This window comes from Argopecten irradians, chromosome 15 (assembly GCF_041381155.1).
Source record: "Argopecten irradians isolate NY chromosome 15, Ai_NY, whole genome shotgun sequence".
NCBI classification, from domain to species: Eukaryota; Metazoa; Mollusca; class Bivalvia; order Pectinida; family Pectinidae; genus Argopecten; species Argopecten irradians.
The window spans coordinates 16,867,953-16,884,120 of record NC_091148.1 but is presented as its reverse complement, the minus strand read 5'-3'; the positions used below and the strand labels follow the sequence as shown (position 1 = coordinate 16,884,120).

The 16,168-nt window shown below is 35.4% G+C and overlaps 1 protein-coding gene across 1 annotated transcript; it reads left to right on the top strand.

The window, feature by feature from the left end:
• The first annotated feature begins 8,744 nt into the window (after positions 1-8,744).
• On the top strand, positions 8,745-12,487 carry LOC138308631 (uncharacterized). The gene is made up of 3 exons (XM_069249671.1): positions 8,745-8,886; positions 9,810-9,971; positions 12,267-12,487. Exons 1-3 carry the CDS (start codon positions 8,745-8,747, stop codon positions 12,485-12,487), a joined length of 525 nt encoding a protein of 174 aa, XP_069105772.1.
• Positions 12,488-16,168: the final 3,681 nt, after the last annotated feature.

The window sequence follows — 16,168 nt, the reverse complement described above, 5'->3', positions numbered from 1 at the left end:
CGTGTATGTGATGTCTTATGAGGACCGTCTCACATGTATGTGGTGTCTTACGAGGATCGTCTCACATGTATCGGTTGTCATATGAGGACCGCCTCGCGTGTATGTGATGTCTTATGAGGACAGTCTCACATTTATGTGGTGTCTTACGAGGATCGTCTCACATGTATGGGGTGTCTTACGAGGATCGTCTCACATGTATGGGGTGTCATATGAGGACCGCCTCGCGTGTATATGATGTCTTATGAGGACCGTCTTCACAAGTATATGGTGTCTTACGAGGATAGTCTCACATGTATGGTGGTGTCTTACGGGGATCGTCTCACATGTATGGGGTGTCATATGAGGACCGCCTCGCGTGTATGTAATGTCTTATGAGGACCGTCTGACAAGTATATGGTGTCTGACGAGGATCGTCTCAACATGTATGGTGTGTCATATGAGGACCGCCTCACGTGTATATGGTGTCTTATGAGGAGATTCGTCTCACAAGTATTATGGTGTCTTATTACGAGGATCGTCTCACATTGTAAGGGGTGTCTTACGAGGATCGTCTCACATGTATGGGGTGTCATATGAGGACCGCCTCAAGTGTAGGTGGTTGTCTTATGAGAATCGTCTCACATGTATGGGGTGTCTTACGAGGATCGTTTAACATGTATGGGGTGTCTTTTATGAAGAATCGTCTCACATGTATGTGGTGTCTTATGAGGACCGACCGAAGTGCGTATGAGGTGTCTTATGAGGACCGCCTTGACGTATATGTCGGTGTCTCTGATGGGGATCTTCTCACATGTATGTTGGTGCCTTATGAGGATCGTGTACACATGTTATGTGGTGTCTTAAGAGGAATCGTTACACATGTATGTGGTGTCTTATGAGGATCGTTACACATGTATTTGGTTTCTTATGAGGACCGCCTGACGTATATGCTGTGTCGTATGAGGACCGGGTCCTCAACTTGTATTGTGGTGTCTTATGAGGATCGTCTCACATGTATGTGGTGTCTTATGAGGACCTCCTGACGTACATGCTGTATGTCGTATGAGGGACCTTCTCACAATGTATGTGGTTCTTTATGAGGACCGTCTCACATGTAGTGGAGTCGTGTGAGGACCTCCTCACGTATATGTGGTGTCTTATGAGGATTTGTCTCACATGTATGTATTGTCTTATGATGATCATCTAACATGTGATGTGGAGTCATGTGAGGGAACGCCTCACTTGTATGTGGTGTCTTATGAGGATCGTCCTCACAAGTATATGGTTCTCTTACGAGGATCGTCTACATGTATGTGGTGTCTTACGAGGATCGTACTCACTTGTATGGGGTGTCATATGTCTGGACCACCTCGCGTGTATGTGATGTCTTATGAGGACGTCTCACATGTATGTGGTGTCTTACGAGGATCGTCTCACATGTATGGGTTTGTCTTATGGAGGGACCGCCTCGCGTGTATGTGATGTCTTATGAGGGACCGTCTCACATGTATGTGGTGTCTTGCGAGGATCGTCTCACATGTATGGGAGGTGTCTTACGCTGAGTTAATAGTTTTCTCAATTCGAACTTATATGTGTCGGTTTTTTTTCCATACACACAAAATAAATATGAGCTTTCAATTCTGTAAATCAACTTTTAGTCGCGTGCGATTTACCTTCGCGAATTTCGCGATCGACTAAAAATCGCGAAAGTTAATATCCGTGAACTATTACGTAACATTTGTATGGCTGAATATTTCAAAAATACTTTGTTAGATGATCATATTTGTTCAGAAGTAAACTGTCTATGTTCAAATTAAATAAAACCCAGAACGCTACCATCCGCATGAGACGGTGTTTGTGTCGGCCGCCATGACATGCAAGGCGCGCGTAAATCATTATCGGCGCATTCGTTTCGTTTCGGTGAGGGGACAATAGGTGTCACTTCAGTTCCGGAGTTTTTCAGCCTCAAGTCTCGGAATTGTGAGTTATGGTATCCTTTTTAGCTACATGTAGTAGATGTTGTTTTGTTTTAACTTCACTTATACCGACATGTTTACCCAAAGCCAACTCAAGGAATACTGATCGTCGCCAATACTGGCAGATTCCATTGTTTATTTGTGTGTGATCGTGAGTACTATTCTCTCGTACTCTATGTGTTTGTATACGGATTAACACTTAGGCCGATTACAAATGAGATACATGTACCTTATACAAACGCAGGTACACGGCTAGTCTGTTTCACAAAAAAAAACCCAGATATGTAATACCTTAAAAATACTTTAATATGATTGTCAGAAAAAGTAATAAAAGTAGAACAATAGTCTTCTCCGCGAAAGTTAATCTCCGGGAACTTGTTTTGAAACGGAATGCGCGAAATTTAGCAGCCGCGAATAAAAGTTGGTTTACAGTATGTTATTCATCAATACAAATACCAACTGTTCGAGAATTACTGTATTTTCACTGTATAGGTTTTAAGAGCAAATTAAAACCAAAAATAATTTTTGGCAGTAACTTAGTGACGAGAAATTTTATTGATTACATGTACATACAGTCAGACCATGAAGTCAAATTAGGGTCTACAATTTCAGTTCGCATTTTGACAGTGTTATCAGTATAATGATTTCTGCAGGTATATTTCCATTAAACCCTGCTTAATTCATAAAAAGATCAATTTTACATTACAAAATTACGTTGTTGCAACGAACTTTTTTAGGAATCAGAAACCATTTGAATAATTTTCACAGCCTAAATCATTTACCATTACGGTTTTCAATAGATAAAACTAAGAAAAAATAACATGTCAAAATTTTCACCCGGTTACGGCACATATAACTGTACGTATACTGCGTATATACAGTAAATAATGCAAACACGAACCAATATAATAAATAATGGAGTTTGGCTATAAGCCATAAAACATAACCATAAGATAATTCAATCAAAATAACAACCATAGTGAGATCAACAGAATCGCTGAGCTTTTTCTCTTTCACCACAAATGTTTGCTGTACAATCTACTAAATATTGTTGTAAATTCGTATTTGGTTTTCAATGTCATTTATTAACATAAAAATATTTTGTAAGTTATGATAAAAAATAAATAGCTATGATATTGATAAACATTGATTAAAAAAGATTTGAGAAAAAATAACCATTTTAACTAAAACAGCAACTTTTTTTTTATTGTTCACTATAAATGAAAAGGGAAAGGATATTCAAGTTGACGTAATAAAGGATTTAGAAGCAAGCATGTTTCATTTATGAAACAAAAACGTTTGAAACGAAAACAATATTATTAAGAAAATAATAAAGAAAGTACAACATGAATTGTCATATCAGCATATAAAGTGGATACTATAGATCAATAGTGTTCTATTATAAGAAAAAATGCAGAAGAAAAACGGATACAGCGTGTCCAAAGGAAATGGTATACACACTTCTACAACTGAAAAAAACTATAAAGAAAATGTTGCCTATCTGTGTATAGGCCAAAACCATAAATATGCAAATACCAATTCCTTTCTGATTTCCTATCTAAATATTTTTTTCCGGTGTTGAACACAGGGAGTTTTTTTTTGCCAGACGACCTGTTTGTAGAATTCTGGGTTTGGCCACCAACGTTTTGAAGTGGCTAACCAAAAGCAAATAATTCCGTCACTTTAAAAAGAATTTTGTAGGTTTTTTCAACACAACCTAGATATACATTTATATGTTTTGGAGTTCCCTAATTTACAAAGAAGATGGAGACGGCCAACAAGAGTATGTTTTATTGCCGGATGGGCACAGGGCTTGTGCTGACCACTTTAACAGTGATTTTCCTTACCATCGCCGATATCGCCATAGGTGTGTCCTACCCCGACATCTTGACTGATGATGATACAGGTAACCTGATTTATCATATTAATACTCATAGATGATATTCGTGATGATGATAGTATTTGATGATGATGATAATGTTGATTATAATGATGGCAGTGTGATGATGACTGATGATGACGACGCCGACGATGATGATGTTGATGGTGATTGCTATAATGATAATTGGAAATGTTGTTTGTAAGGTGTCACGATTCAAGATGATTAATGATAATTAAAAAGATGATGAAGATGATGATGATTATTATTATGATGATGACGATAATGACGATGACGACGATGATGATGATGATGATGATGATGATTGTTATAATGATAATTGGAAATGTTGTTTGTAAGCTGTCAGATGATTAAAGATGATAAATGATGATTAAAAAGGTGATGATGATGATGATGATGATGATGATGATGATGATGACGCTATGATGATGATGATGATGATGATGATGATGATGAAGACGATGATGATGATGATGATGTGATTATTGATGATATGATATGATAATATGATAATTGGAAACGTTGTTTGAAAGCTGTGAGATGATTCAAGATAATTAATGATGATTAAAAAGATGATGATGATGATGATGATGATGATGATGATGATGTGTTGAAAGTAAAGCAAATAGAAAAATGTTACCTTTTGAATAGTAGGTCACTGAGGAAAATTTGATCAATTACCCAGAAATAAAGAGTGTTTGGTGCTTACATACTAACATTGTACTTACGGATAATGTAATATGCATCATGTTATGTGACACTAAGTAATATGTTTGCTTATTATGTTTAGAAAAAATATCAAACAATTATTTTTGGTGGCTTGATACACAAGTATAATATAACTTGTCAAAACTGCGGCTTTTGTCTAATCCGATTCCTTTATATTCCGACGTAATTGTATGATACCTGTTTTCTTAATTCATTGTAATCGAAACTTGTACCTGAATATACCGGCCAAATCAAAACTGCGGCTTTTGTCTAATCCGGATCCCTTTATGTTCCGACGTAATTGTATGATACCTGGTTTCTTAATTCATAGTAATCGAAACCTGTACCTGAATATACCGGACAAATCAAAACTGTGGCTTTTGTTTAATCCGGATCCCTTTATATTCCGACGTAATTGTATAATACCTGATTTCTTAATTCATAGTAATCGAAACATGTACCTGAATATACCGGCCAAATCAGATGGTTCTAATGACATCCAGGTAAGACTAGTTACACTGTACTTTCAATATGTTAAATTTCAAGAACATTGAGCTGTTGTTAGCTTCTACAGGTTTTTTAACATTAGTTTGAACCCCACCTTTCATACAATATCTTATGTGAATCTTATGTTCATACAGGGTGTGCACTGAAGGTCGCCTACTCGCTGTTCGTTATTGCGACTATTGGACAGTTTGTGATGGCAGCTTCTACAGGATTTTTAACATTAGTTTGAACCCCACCTTTCATACAATATCTTATGTGAATCTTATGTTCATACAGGGTGTGCACTGAAGGCCGCCTACTCCCTGTTCGTTATTGCGACTATTGGACAGTTTGTGATGGCAGTATTTGATACAATACTAGTGTGTACGACGGTCCGGACCAACATATCCTGTCATTGTGCGTGCTATCACATGAAGGTCATCACTCATTTCGTGTCATGTGAGTATTTACTGTTTGGCCTTTCCTCAGTTGGGGGGATATAATCCAATGTCAACAAACATTTATGATAAATAGTTTACTCTCAATGGTAACAAGTCATATATTTTAATTATATTTTTTTGTATAACAATCCACATTAAATACCTCTAATAGGTTACAATATGAAAATATATATATATATATTAAATTTTGACATTAAGGAGTTACTTCCCCTTTTGTTTTTGCTTCTTTGAATATTTGTATTAATGTGTACTGTATATATATTATTATATTTGTCTATACTTCTTGCCACTTTTCACCTTAAGGAGAAGACCTAGATAGGCCTTGCCTGTTGTCTAATCCTCTTGATTGTAAATAATATGTCAATACAATTTGTTGATATTGAAATTGAAATGTGAGTATTTATTACAATTCACTGTTGTTTAACATCTACGATAACTACTCGGTTTATTGGTTGATTATGTATTATATACCTTATAACAGTTAGTCGTGTAAGGACGGCCACACATCTTTTGTTTGTACGACGATAATACGTCTTTTTGGAGACTGCAGTATGCACATGCTGTGATTCTTTTATAGTGGAACATGTGGCATTTCAGGAGAAGACCCTTACCAGTCATAGACAAAAAAGAACCGACCTTCTTTTTCATAGACGTTTCGCAAACGAATGTCCTTAATTTTAGACTTCATAAACCCAAAATATATTGAGAATTATTTTTAAATGCACTTATCTTATTGATTTCACAGGTTCAATGATATTCATGGGGACTATGATATATGGGATCAAGAGTCCGGATAAAGTATTCTATTCCTTCTGGCTTGCCCTCGTCGCGGGATTTTTCGCCTTGGCCAACGCTCTCATGTGGCTTTTGACCCAGCAGACCAAGCGTTTTCTCAAAGAGGCTGGAGTCAACGTTACAAATCTTGAGAAGGGCAAAAAGCACGACGGTACAGACTTCGCCATGTAAAGCGTGGAAATGGATAGTGATTATCAATGACATGATGAGGATTTTCATTAACTAATGTTTAACTATACCAAGTGATCGCATGGTAGAGACTTTGCGAAAAGCGTGATGCAAACACACGTGTTCGTTACAAACGAGTAAATTTGAAAAAAACTGTGTAGTAGCTAATATTTGCGGGGTTTTGATTTTATTACAAATTCGCAGATCCAGCCAAATTCGCAAAACCTGATACTTCGCGAATTGATCAAAATAAGGGTTTTACGAATTAAAGCCTGTCGCAAGAATAACGATTTCAAATGCTAGAGATTATGCTCCAAAATAAAATCCCGCAAATAAGTTTCAAATAGAAAATCGCGAAATTTTACACCCGCGACATCTAATAGCAATGCAGTAGAACCTTATATAGTGCTGCATATTGATATTGATGCTGTTATGTTTCAATCGCGTAATTAGTAATGCTCTCGAGCCGATGACCTTATGATGTTAGCATCTATAGATAAAATCACACACACATATTTCATTTGGTAGTTTATTCAACTTCTTTTGATTAATTTTTTCCTTGTTTCTGGCTTTCTGATTGGCCTATTCATTTTTTTTCATCCCACGATAAAAAAAATCAGAGAATGGCGCGGAAACCCGACGTTATCATGACGTCACAATAGAAACATTGACGTTGCGTATTGATTTGGAGAAATAATCCCTTAGAAAAAATCAATGGTATCGTAGGTGTAAACGTATTTCATTTTATAAAGTAGTCTGGAAAATTAATTATAAGCATTTTATTATTTTGTTAATCAAGCTTCTTTCACTAAGGTGAAATGCGAAATAAATCGATTTATTGGAATGGGAAGATTTTCATTAATATTTAGTTTGTGTAGTAAAAACCTTTATAACAACAAAGTGGTAAATAAAGCAATCGAAGTAGAATAGTCAACGGATCTTTGTGTTGATAGCTAGAAATTAATATGTATACATACCGTAAAGAATATAATAAATCAAATTAACAGAGTAACCTCCCTTGTGTGTTGGTATCCATTGTGACTTCATTATTTTATGTGCGAAATTCACGTCATTTTCTCTGAAAAGTGAGACGTTACACTCGCAAACACATGACGTCACGCGCAATACCTTACTCTGTAATATACACATACATGGAAAGAGGAAATATTTATATCAGAGTATTAACTTATAAAAATTAAAACAGCAGGATCAAAGAGGACACATATCCTGAGTGGTATGATAGGGCTATATGCAAGACGGCTGGCTTACTGTCAGCGGTATTCAGATGAAGTAAAAAAAAATCCATGAACATATCAGGGCCCAGTTTCATGAACATTCCTTAAATTTAAGGAATCCCTTAACTTAAAATTCTCCATAAGAAAGCATTACAGAATTTAAGGAAGGCTCCTTATCTTAAGATTTTTTCCTTTTTCTGTAATGCTTTTCTATGGGGACATTTAAAATAAGGGATTCCTTAAAGTTAAGGAATGTTCATGAAACTAGGCCTTGATAATATAAATGCGAATGCTCAACAATCATATTTTCATTTATACATGTGCATGTATGTATGTTCATGGAAAATATCCAAAACTATAAAACGTTATTATGGCTTTATATTGTCCACACTTCAGATAACTTCGGCTTATTTCTTAGATGATTCCCTGTATTTAATAAAGACCTCACTTTCATGTGCGGTCTTTTTGCGTATCAGGCTTGATATCGATATTTTAGGGTATTACATAAACAGATCTTTTTTTAATGAAAATTATCGGTAGCAAACTATAATTCATTTCGGCACATAAAGAAAATCTTATGGGTCAATAATGTCTAATAATAAAACATGTTTTTCATCAATACAGGCTACAGAAGTGAAAGGCTGCATCGGGTCAATAGAGTTTAAAAATAGTGTTATATGCTTGTACAGTAGAAAACGTTCGTAGAAGTAAAACGGATGCCATAAACATGGGAAGTATTATATGATATTGTAATATGATTGTATGGTATAACGGATGTTATTAGGAAGTAGCTGTATGTATATATTACATGATAAAATCCTCTATGTGTTAATACCAACATCATTTCTGGTTTCCTATTTAAGGTCGTTTCCGTTGATTAACGCATTATGGTTTTTTTCTAGAAAATCTCAGACGTATTAGCAGTATTCTGAGGTTTGGTCATCAAGGTTATCAATTTATTAAGAATTGTGTAGACTAGATTATTTCAGCACATTTTCGACACCAATTTATATATTTCGGAGTGAAGTTTTCGAAAATGGATCCGACCAAGCAGAGTATGTTCTATTGCCGGATGGGGACAGGGCTAGTATTTACTGTACTTACAGTGATATTTCTTACCATCGCTGATATCGCCATAGCTGTAGTCTACCCCGACATCATGGCAAATGACGATACAGGTAAGGTGATTAAACGTACAGAAAACGAGATGATGATGACGATGATGATGATGTTTTAAAAAAGCAATGTTTCAATTTCTTAAACCTTCTCTATGTCAGATCATTAAAGAAATAAGTGCCGCAATCTGATACTCACAGCTTTACTCATCAAACTTATTTTCCTTAAACAGAGTTGACGTTGTAATTAGTTCTAACATTATTAGTCAACAAGTAACTAAATGTTTCCGGAAAGCGTTAGTTCCATCACATATCCAGTCTAAATGTATAATGCCTTCTGTTTCTATATTACATAAATTACATTGGTTGCAGTGCTTAACTCCATTGTTATAAATATGTGTAACGGTTCCATTTTAAATACATGTATGCTTCGAATGACATTAGGCATGTATGAACAAATGTTGTATAAAATGGATTAATGTTGCAGTGACAATACTTTTTGACGAGTAAATAGCACCTATGTCTATTATTTCTATTATCTATCATAATTAATGTTACCCAATTTCATTTAGATTTGCTGAAAACTTGATTCCCAAATAAGTAAATGTCGTTTTTCTCGTCTGTTTTTTTCTTATTCAGCATAATCCATTTTGCTCATTTCGTCTAGATATAATGGAAATTGAATTCACAAAAGAGTAAATGTTGTTTTTTCTCATTTGCTTTCATTATTCATCATAATTCAAACACCTGTATTGTCCATTTTCTCGATATACAGAATTTTTTTCTTATTTATCATAATGCCCATTCAATGTGGATTTACTGAAAAGTATATTTCCAAGGAGTAAAATTAATGTTGTTACACGTGTAAGTTTCCACATGTGATCATATAAAAATTATATTTCTACTGCTTTGTCTTGCTTTCTATACAAATTATTTTTTTATGGTTTATTTTTTAATCCTGAAATTTTCTTCTGATGTTTACACAGCGTGTTCTTTAAAGGCCTCCTTCTCACTGTTCATTATTGCGACGATTGGACAGGTTGTGATGGCAGTCTATGATGCCGCACTGTTGTATGCTACGGTCCAAACCAATGTCACGTGTCCGTGTGAGTGCTATCACATGAAGGTCATTAGTCATTTCGTAACATGTGAGTATTTATTTCAATTAATTGTTGATTTGCATCTAAGATAACTACTTGGTTTTGTTGTCTGGTTAGTTATCAGCGCATTGCCAGCTAGTTTAATACAGAAGGCCTCACGTGTATGTGGTGTCTTATGAGGATTGCCTCACGTGTATGTAGTGTCTTATTAGGACCGCCTCACGTGTATGTGGTGTCTTATGAGAATCGTCTCACATGTATGTGGTGTCTTACGAGGATCGTTACAAATGTATTTGGTTTCTTATGAGGACCGCCTCATGTATATGCTGTGTCGTATGAGGACCGTCTCACATGTATGTGGTGTCTTATGAGGATCGTCTCACATGTATGTGGTGTCTTATGAGAATCGTCTCACGTGGATGTGGTGTCTTATGTGGACCGCCTCATATGTATGTGGTGTCTTATGAAGACCGCCTGACGTATATTTGGTGTCTTATGGGGATCTTCTCACATGTATGTTGGGCCTTATGAGGATCGTTACACATGTATGTGGTGTCTTAAGAGGATCGTTACACATGTATGTGGTGTCTTATGAGGATCGTTACACATGTATTTGGTTTCTTATGAGGACCGCCTGACGTATATTGCTGTGTCGTATGAGGACCGTCTCACATGTATGTGGTGTCTTATGAGGATTGTCTCACATGTATGTGGTGTCTTATGAGGACCTCCTGACGTATATGCTGTGTCGTATGAGGATCGTCTCACATGTATGTAGTGTCTCATGATGATCATCTAACATGTATGTGGAGTCATGTGAGGACCGCCTCACGTGTATGTGGTGTCTTATGAGGATCGTCTCACAAGTATATGGTGTCTTACGAGGATCGTCTCACATGTATGTGGTGTCTTACGAGGATCGTCTCACATGTATGGGGTGTCATATGAGGACCGCCTCGCGTGTATGTGATGTCTTATGAGGACCGTCTCACAAGTTTGCGCTGTGATGCTTGTTAAACATGTGTCTTTTGGGACGCTGCAGTATGTTCATATCGTTACTCTTGAAATTATTGGTATTTTATAGTGCTACCCGACCGACTTAAGCTACCATAGACACAGAACAGGCATCCCATTATATACAGAGAAACCAAATAATTTTAGTAACGACTTTATTTAGTCTCGTTATGTCGAACGATTTGCAGAGCGTTTTAATTTATAGTCACACGAGTTTTCTCCTCCTATTCTTTCATCGTATGTGTGGCGTTTTATATACATGATTTCTTAATACCTTTGAAGTACGAGAAATTCTATTGCTCTCAAAAACGAAGTTCGTTTACGGTTTTTATATGATAGCTATATTTGTTATTATGATTTATGATCTCAGTCTTTTCCTGCCTACACATTCTTTATATAATCGCATGAATAAATATATTATAAATACGTCGCATGGGAATCAGTAATAAGGAGTTTTATCATCAGGGTTGAATGAGCACAATATATTATAAAACAGAAATTAGCGAAGTTATCACAATTTAAAGCAAAATCTACTGATTTGTTTAGTCATGAAACCTGGTTGAAATCAATAGCCTTTTTCACAAACCGTTCCATAAAGGATATAACATTACTACATACGATGCGACACTACCTTAACAATTATGGACGGGGAAGAAATATTTTGCAATATAACAAGACATTACAAACATGAAAACAATACACACTCATTTGACAGTTGTTACGAATCAAACTCAATACTACATGTATATGAAACAAGAACAACCTGTTACTGATAAAATTATTGTTTGTAAAAGCTATGAGAATCAGCCTAACGAACACATCTCATAGATTTACGTTGTGAAGAAGTATTCGTTTTCAGAGGATATCATTAAATGTAGAAAATGCATTGTAACTACGTTCAGTGAGTATAAAGGAGCACAAAACATGAGTCCAGATAGAATGTTTGTCTCATAATGAGGAAAAACGGTATAAAGCTAGTATATTAATAATCCGAAATAAAAGGCCAAAATAAATTCAAAGTAAAATCAAAATCATTTCTATGGAATATATATTCAGCCACTATAGGGCCTTCTTCAGTCCGAAATAACACTAACACAACGTGTTCGTCTACATGTACATAGAATGTTGTCTGATCTATTATGAAAAGAAGTGAAAATAAGAATCAGTATTTGAATCAGATTGGTGACGTTATTGTCGAAATGTTAGATTCAAAGAATACGCACCCTACATATATTGCATTTAAGAATAAATATTTCAATCATATTTGCGATGTTGTTGTCGAAAACTTAGATTCAAAGAATACACACATTTTACTGATTGCTTTCACAGGTTCTGTGATATTCTTGGGCGCCATGGTATACGGCATCAAGAGTCCAGAGAGAGTTTTCTATGGCTTCTGGCTAGCCCTGGTTTCCGGGTTCTTCGCCTTGGCCAACGCGCTGATGTGGCTTTTGACCCAGCAGACAAAGCGTTTCCTCAAAGCGGCCGGGGTCAACGTTTCAAATCTTGAGAAGGGCAAAATGCATGACGGGACAGACATCGCCAAATAATTGCGTGGAGTTACGTGAGATGAATTGTGAGAGACGAAGATATGAAGAGTGTTTTCAAGTAACATTTGACTACAACTAAACCTGCTTCAGTGAGCACCTTTGTGTAAAGACCAACTGTGTAAGACCACATTCTTGAAATTCCAAATGTTCAATTTTTACACAAATTGCCTTGGGTATAAAGACTTCTTGGCTGTAAGGACCACGTTCCCTAGTCCATTAGATCAGCATCATGGACATTTGTGACTGTGTATGTACATCATCAGATCGAAGTGGATAAAGATTTTTGAGTTCAACAACCGAACTGAAAGACAAATTTCACACACGACAATAAATCAAAACAAAATGTGAATAAACAATCGTGGACTTACATCAAAGAGCAACTAGAATTGAATAAAAGGAACTGTCACATTATCGAAAAAAATCCCCATGTTTTGAAAATCAGCACCCCGAAAATTGAACGAAAACAAGATATATTTACCTGAGACAGGAAGCAAACTATAAACTTCCAAAAACAAGGGAAGTAGAAGGGTGCATTATTTTATGCACTTAATTAATATGATATATTTTGATTGGAAAATTGGATAGGGGCGCATATGCATTATATATAGATCAGGGCTACTTTACTGCCGTTGAACCGTATCTGTGAACGACGAAAGTACTATACTACTGTAGCAAGTGTACGTTGTATTGAATGAAGTGACGCACAAAGATAGTCGCGTCCCACCCACCCTTATGTGGCGATGATTGGCTGAACTTGAAGTAGGCGGAGTTGAAAATGATTGCAGTCTCATTTGCTGAAGACCAAACGTCAGATGAAAATTTGGCTAAATTTCTAACCCGCCTACCTTTAGCGGCCATAAAACACATTTTTAGCACATCTTCATAAAAACTGCTACTACCGCTGGAAAGAGTGATATTTTTTTTCTTTCAAAATCATCCTACACATCTATACAAAGATCCGGCACTAAGAATTACCAGCCCCATTTGCAAAAACTTTTCTCCAGATTTTTGACAATCACAAAATTAAAATCATGTGTCTCCTGCTCGTAGAATATGCATGATCTAGGCCAAAACTTTGTTTTAACGCATTGTGATAAACGTTAGTGATAGTATATTTCATGTGTAATTCAGCTTATCTGCTTGTATAATGAAGAGTTTGATTTGATTTCATTTACCTAAAACATAAATAAATTTGTAGCTCTAGACTTTCGTTGACAAAAAAAATATTTCCTTTTAACAGTGATTAATTACATTTGTCATGATCATATAGATTCGTTTTATTCTCAAAATGATATGTCATAAAACTAATGTTTTGGCAATATCTTGAACTTAACAAATATTAAAATTTCATGACTAGTATAGCTCGGGATATAGATTCATGTGTATTGTACCTAATTGGGTTGAATGATTATGTTTCTTGGGTTTTTTTAAAAGAATATTTGGAGATGGTAACATCCTGGAATTTTATAAAAGTTTCCTTTTTTCAAGAAATTATTTGCTGCTTACCCGGCTTTAGACATCATTTAATAAAGTTAATCATTTTCAAACCCTAAGGATATCAAATCCACCTAGATTTAAAGAATTGTGTTGTAATTTATACTATCGTTGAAATTAAGTTCTTTACCATAAAAAGGTGTTTTTATTACTGCAATTATACATTCGCTATCACTAAAATTCATTTAGTAAATATTGTATCGGTTTCGAAGAGAAATCGTTACGGTTTTTAGTATAAGTATCTGTCTTTCATTTTTAAAACTACTAATTTATTAGTGCATGACGGGTTCACGGTACCTAATTATAAGCTTACATATATCTGTATTGCATTTAACACATACATGGTAATTTGTTCCAGTTTATTACAGAAATCCTTACGGTTTTTAATTTGTAATCGTAAATTTATATTCAGCTCAAATCTGAGAGGTATTAAAACTTAAACAAACCCCGCGTCTTTTAATTTTCCTTATGTCACTAACAGTCGCCTACAATTTCAAATTAGAGTTACAGGCCAATGCATGTGACAAAATTATAACCTTTCAGAATGATAGGCAAAATATACTAAAAGTACCAGAGATGTAAGATAAAGATTACTACATGTACGTGTAGTATTACGAGTCGTACATTACATGAGAGTGTATCTCCCAACATGAACTGCATGCATGGTAGATTTTATGTATAGATCATAAGTTTCCTGACCTTCCCGAATTCATATTGTCGATAATGAAAACTAAGCCGGGTATTAATTAATAAAGAAAATAACACCGACGATAATTTGATCAGTCTTAAAATATTATAATTGTTTAGTTGATATTTCATCGGTCCTGGCTTAGACATGTATACATATGAAGGCCCCGTCCATCTTCGGCCGCGGATTACTTGTCTATGATCATGTACAACTGATACTTGTCGTAATTGTATTATACTTTCGGCATTCCCTGATAGGGTTCAATGGCTGTTAGTTGATTCACGTGAGTGTAAACGCAACTACACAATCTTAAATCGATGTTAAATCATAATCGAATGAAATCACATTTAATAAGGTAGACGGACACTTTGAAGTAAGCAGTACAATTCCATGTGTTGACAGTGGTGAGAATTTTATTGTTTACAAAAACAGCCAATAGGTTGGGGGAAAGTATCCTCCAGGGGTTACTATCACTGGCGCAATATATCCCCGGACTATATCATAGCAAAACTAAAGGCTTTGTCTTCGACAACGGTTGACGGTTAATTTAATCATTTAATACACATCATTAGAATAGAAAAGAATAAAGGTAAATTGTGGTTGACTGTGTTGCTTTGAAGTTGGGCGTCGTTCTCTGTAATCTCCAAAGAAAATTTCTACTGGCCCGTGATTGGTCAGTTTTTTTTCTCCTGACACACCTTCGGTTTTACTATGCAATAGTCCGTGGCTGGATATAAAGACATCCTCGAGGATGGGGGTAATGTTGGGAATTTTTAATACTGAATTACCCGAAGTTTCCTTCGTAGTGCAACGGTATTATCATATATTGTACATAGTAATAAAGTATCAAATTGTATATTAATTTATGTAAAAAAATGGCAATAAAGGTCTGGGCACTAGGTTGATTTTATCTATAATCCATTCCAACATTATGTTTCAAGATAATCACGGTTCAAAACAGTTTTTAAGAAAATATATTTATAGAAATACCATGTATCATAAAAGAGGAATTTTAAAATCAAATATGTGTTATGATTTCGCATTTCCAAAAATCTATTTAAGAAAAAAAATTTCGATATAACGAAATAGCATTTTGATGAAATAAATTCATATTTCGAAAAAATTGTATAACATTCCGATAAAACGAAATAAAAATAAGTGTGTGACATGTCAGCAAAAGGGATCCGTATTGGATCCTAGTTGTGTATATTATGAAACGAGTCTTATTATTCGAATGAATAACTCAAATCCAAGATGCTTTTGATCACATAGCCACAGAATCCTTTCGAAACATTTCAAACATTGCAACGTAAAAATCCAACGAAGGCGGCCATGCTGTAAAGCCGTACTTGAGTTTTGACGTCACCTTACTGTTTACTTAGTAAAGTTATGACGTCACAATCATTTCCAGTCAATGAAAAGCGCTCCGTGTTATATTACACAGGTGACATATACAACAATATCTTTATTTCAGGCGAATCATATGTTATAAAAAAAAA

What these genes read in the sequence shown, in the direction of transcription:
- LOC138308631 (XM_069249671.1), top strand. Translation starts at nt 8,745, where the DNA reads ATGGATCCGACCAAGCAGAGTATGTTCTATTGCCGGATGGGGACAGGG. An exon ending in CATGGCAAATGACGATACAG is followed by an intron (nt 8,887 to 9,809) that starts GTAAGGTGATTA and finishes ATGTTTACACAG; the next exon opens with CGTGTTCTTTAAAGGCCTCC. An exon ending in CATTAGTCATTTCGTAACAT is followed by an intron (nt 9,972 to 12,266) that starts GTGAGTATTTAT and finishes TTGCTTTCACAG; the next exon opens with GTTCTGTGATATTCTTGGGC.